At 29.7% G+C, this 4,824-nt stretch overlaps 1 protein-coding gene across 1 annotated transcript; it reads right to left on the reverse strand.

The window, feature by feature from the left end:
* LOC122271515 (uncharacterized) lies at positions 1–458 on the reverse strand (the record flags this gene model as incomplete). The annotated part of the gene is given in 1 exon segment (XM_043053090.2): positions 1–458. A coding segment is annotated over 1 exon segment (408 nt). The 5' UTR covers positions 420–458.
* Between the last annotated feature and the right edge of the window lie 4,366 nt (positions 459–4,824).

Consider the following 4,824-nt stretch of genomic DNA (forward strand, 5'->3'; position numbering starts at 1 on the left):
ATCTCAATACTTCATTGTCCAAATCTGGATGGTGGGCGAACAACACGTCCAACTCTGGTAGTAGCAGGAACTGAATCAGGAATGTCCGATGATGTTCTTTCTGGCTCATCTTTGGAAGTCTCTGGCAGCTGATCTTCGCTGTTGAGATTCTCCTCGTCCAGTTCTAATGGGCAGAGATTTTGAATTGGTCTGATCAGAATTCCGGATTTGGTCTTAACTTTGGCTCTTCTGATCAGTCCATCTTTACTTGTGTAATCTGAGAGTATTCTTCCCAAGGGCCAATGTATTCTTTTGAGATTATCATTCCAAATCCAGATGATATCTCCAACTTTAGGATGGTACGTTGGTTTTCGAACTGTCAGTCTATGATGTAGCTGACTCAGATATTCACTACGGAATCTTGCTCGTAAATCTGTCATCAGTCTTCTTCTATACGCAAGTCTTTTGTTTAATTCCGTCTTGTCAGTTAGCTTTAATCTACCCAAGTCCGTAGTACTACTAGTACGAGTGTCTTTCAGGAATAAATCAGGTGTTAAAGGACATAAATCATCGGGATCATCGCTAACATATGTTCTCCTGGCGTCAAGCCCGTTATAACACGGGCATGGTTTCTATGCTGAAAGCGGCTTGCCCGTGTATGTACGGGTTCACGTTCTAGGTCTGGAGCGGCGATCACGTCTTTTTCTGAACTAGAATATTTCCTTCCCCCTCAACCCCCTACTGCTCACAAATTGAGAGGCGTATAAGCTGTCATCGTAAATCACTCACTGTTGTGCTAGAATATTTCTGTTTGAATAGATGTGAATAGTTTGCGTTCTTTTTCATGTTTGAGCCCCAATCAAACCAAAAGTTTACCTTTAAAAAACAGATTACATTTTTATTTTCTCCAACACTTTCGAAATATTGAATTTTCTTTTAAAAAATATATTCATTGCTTAATATATTATACTAAATCTTTGAATAAATAAAATCGTTTCAAATTTTTAAATTTCAATAAATTTTCGAAAAAGCATTTTTCATTTTAGAGTAAATTGCAGGAAATTATTTCTTGTCTAAACAAATGCAATATTTAATGAACTAATTTTTGAATTTTTAATATTACTAATTTTCCATAGTATTTAACTAATTTATTTAAAATAGTTAATTTTTATAAGCATTAAGTTGCTTACAAAAAAATTTAAAAAAATTTTTTCTGGCAAATGAAGTTAACTCTTAAAACATTCTCTCCTCTTTCTGTAATGTTAAAGACTTTCTCGGCATTTTTCTAAAAATCTCATCACTCAAAACGCTAGTTTTATTTGTACTTTAGTTTAATGATATTAAAGCATTTCCATGGATAGAGAAAAAATCGAAATTCTTTTCATTAGTAAATACATTTCTCATACATGTGAATATATAAATAAATATTTCAGTAATGATAAATAAGTTTAATAATAAACTCTAATTTCCTTAATAAATAATAATAAAAAAATGTACAAGCTGTTAAAACTCCAAATGACTAAGTGAGTTATAATAAACTAAATATTTCTTTCAAGTCCACAAAATAAATGTAAATATTTTATTCCACTCAAATACACTTTAAATATACATACATTTAGATATACATTTTAAAGAAAACGATTTTTTTTAAAAGTATAACTGATTATATTTAAAATATTTAAGTAATCGTTGTGAAAATTCCAGTAACTAAAATAAAATATTGAAATCATTGCACATTTTATAAGCTTTAATTGTTGGAACACTTGCAAGCAATATTTTTTTTCTCTCAAAAAGATGTTTTATTTTTAATTAAATTCATCATTAATTTGATTCAAAGTACAATTTTTTCTATAATATCATTCGAAATCTAAATAAAAGTGTGTGTAAACTCAAGGGTGTAAGCTCGAGTTGTGTTGTAATTATAATGTTTGTAAATATTCAGGAAACCTGGAAAGTAATGACGCTTCGGCGCATTGAATATTCGATAGTCTTAAAAATCCCTTTTTTTACGATCCGGAATTGAAGGGTTGTTGATAACAAGGGTGAATACATTTTTGATAAAAAATAAAATCTTGGTAACAAATATCAAGTGCATCGAAAGGACATTACTTTCAGATCTCCCTAATATTTCACGAATTTAAAAGTTGTTCAATCCAGATGGGCGGAAACAACCAACGTAAGTATTACAGTACTGACATTCGTACTAAAATATGCATCGATTGATTGTCTGAAATCTAAAGTAGATAATTACATGATGTTTTTGTTAAGTTATTAAAAGAGTTTTCAGAAGCTTAATTTGAAATGGGGGTACGCAAAGCGATAAACAAACCCTTATTGTGACGTAAATATAATCTAGACAATACTTATCATACTAGTGTCCAAATATCATACTAGTGTCCATACGAGTTATCATACAGTTTCATCTAAAGGGCACGTTTTCTTTTCTGTTCATGGTCAAAAATGCTGTAAAAGGTGATCTAGAAAAATGGGCGTATAGTACTAAAAGTGTATTGCAGAAGTTAGAGAAATGCGAAATGTAGAGATGATTTGTCACTGTATTTTCTGCAATTCAATTAAAGTCTAAACTTCGACTGCGAAAAAAAAACTTAAAATAAGAGCTTAAATAAACTTAAAACAAAAAAATAAGAATAAAAGTAAGCTAGAATTAAAAATAAAACATAAATGAACTTAAATAAAGTACACGACAATTCTGCGAACTTAACAAGTAAAATAATCGAAGTAATGGATAAAATTTATGATTAAAAGTAAAAGAAAATAAAATTCAATAACACTCTGCAACAAAATATCCATTTTACTTCATCAGTAATCTTCCCATGCATTTTGTATGCAGAATTTGCTTTTGGAATAAAAATTAACTCGCTACTTGAATAAAAAGTTCTAAAAATATTTTCAACTAAAATGGAAGACATTACGTTATTTTGATTCTTTGGAATTGTATATTTTTGAATTTGTAAATGACGTTATAAACGAATTTAAGAAACATAATCCAACAAACCATATGTTTAAAAAAAAGCGATAGCAAGTTTTTGTGCCCAACCACAATCTCAATTTCATTCATAATCCACAACATTCATAAATATATTGCTATTTATTATAAAAACAATATTTTTTAAATATTACTCTTATGAATAGTAAATATGACTATTAAGGGACACAAGTTTTATTATTCTAAATATATTTTACCCCATATAAATTAAAATCACAGATAAAACTTAATGCTAGTTTTCTTAAGAATAATTTTCTTTTAAAAAAATTTTTAAATTTAATTTTTCAAGAAAATAAAAAGTAATGCAGAAAATTTTACTTTCTTTATTTGAATAAATTTTTCTGCTTATATTACATACGTTCTTTGATTTTTTGCTGCTAAGCTGCGCACTATAAAAGCTAAAAAAAAAATTTAAAAAAAAAAAAAACTAAAAAAAAATCCTATATTTATTTTATATGCTACTTCCAATTTTGAAAAAAAATATTATTATTATTTTTTAAAAAAGCATTTTTGATGTTGTTTTATTGCTATACAAGAGGTGTGCATAATCATAGTACCTTTTCTTATGTCAAAGCATTTTTATGTCATAACTAGGCCTGGGCTATAAATCGATGTATCGAGACATATCGATTTAACGCATATATCGGCAAGACGATACAGCGACTTTCATTCAAGGCGATGCATCAGAAATCTGATTTAAGCCGTCGAGTAAAGAGCGCAAAACGATATAGCGATATAAGACACGCAAGGATATAAGGTAACGATGTAGCGATATAAGACTCTTCTCTTACGTTCCGATGTCGACTCGCGCTGTGGAAGACGATGTTCGTTTCGTTTTGTTGAAATGGCCTTGATTGGTGAGCTGTAGAATCAGAATCAGAGTTTTGAGAACGCATATCGTTATATCTCATGTTCCTTTTCGCACCTCTTACCTTTTTTTTCTTTGTCGCGACTTTTCTTGTAGATTATTTTCAGTGGGACTAACTTCGTGATCGCCGATGTTACCTTGTACTGAAGGCAATCTATTATTGAAAAGAATATATAAAGAAGAGTTTCTTCATTAATTAGATAAGTTTTTTTTTAAAAATATTTCTTTTTATTTTTAAATGTGAAAATTATCGGCAATCTAATTTAGGCGCCCATGAAGAATTGAATTTGTTAGGTTATTTTTTTACTTTCTTTTAATTTATTAAAAACTTTTTGGATGAAACTTCCAATAATTTAATGAGTTTTTATTACTGATTTTAAATTTATAAATTTTGTTGTCTTTATTTTTAGAAATAAAGTTCAAACAAAATTTATTTTTGTTATTTGGATTTGGACATAAGTCAATCAACTTTGTTAATACAAAAAAATTTGGAAGGTTTGCGTATTTTATTCATTTTTTTAAACCACTTAGCACTTCGTTTTATTAGAGAGTATAATAATTTTTTTAAAAAAATATTCTTTTCATATTATTTGTTAATTAGCTAAATATATTATCGAATATCAAAATTTTTTTATTTTTAAGAAATTAAATCTTACTTTGTTTTTCGTTCATAATTCGGTCATTATTTAATTTAATCTAATTATTTATCTGAAATGATAAGGTGCCGCAGTGGACTGATCGTTAAGACACGGTTCCCTGCAGATCACCGAAGTCAAGCATCAATGACTGCGGTCAGTGTGCGGGTGAGTGACCATTTGGATCAGTCTGCGTAGGGACCGAAGGTGTGCGGTATTGGTCCTCGTTAAACTGTTCTACCGTAAAGTGCTCGACTTCGCGTGCAGGTCGTCGAGCTACCGAAGCGGGGGTGCCATCCCATCTGCAGAGGATCAAAATTGTGATGGCATGTCTT

The sequence above is a fragment of the Parasteatoda tepidariorum genome, chromosome 1 (genome assembly GCF_043381705.1).
Source record: "Parasteatoda tepidariorum isolate YZ-2023 chromosome 1, CAS_Ptep_4.0, whole genome shotgun sequence".
Taxonomy (NCBI): domain Eukaryota; kingdom Metazoa; phylum Arthropoda; class Arachnida; order Araneae; family Theridiidae; genus Parasteatoda; species Parasteatoda tepidariorum.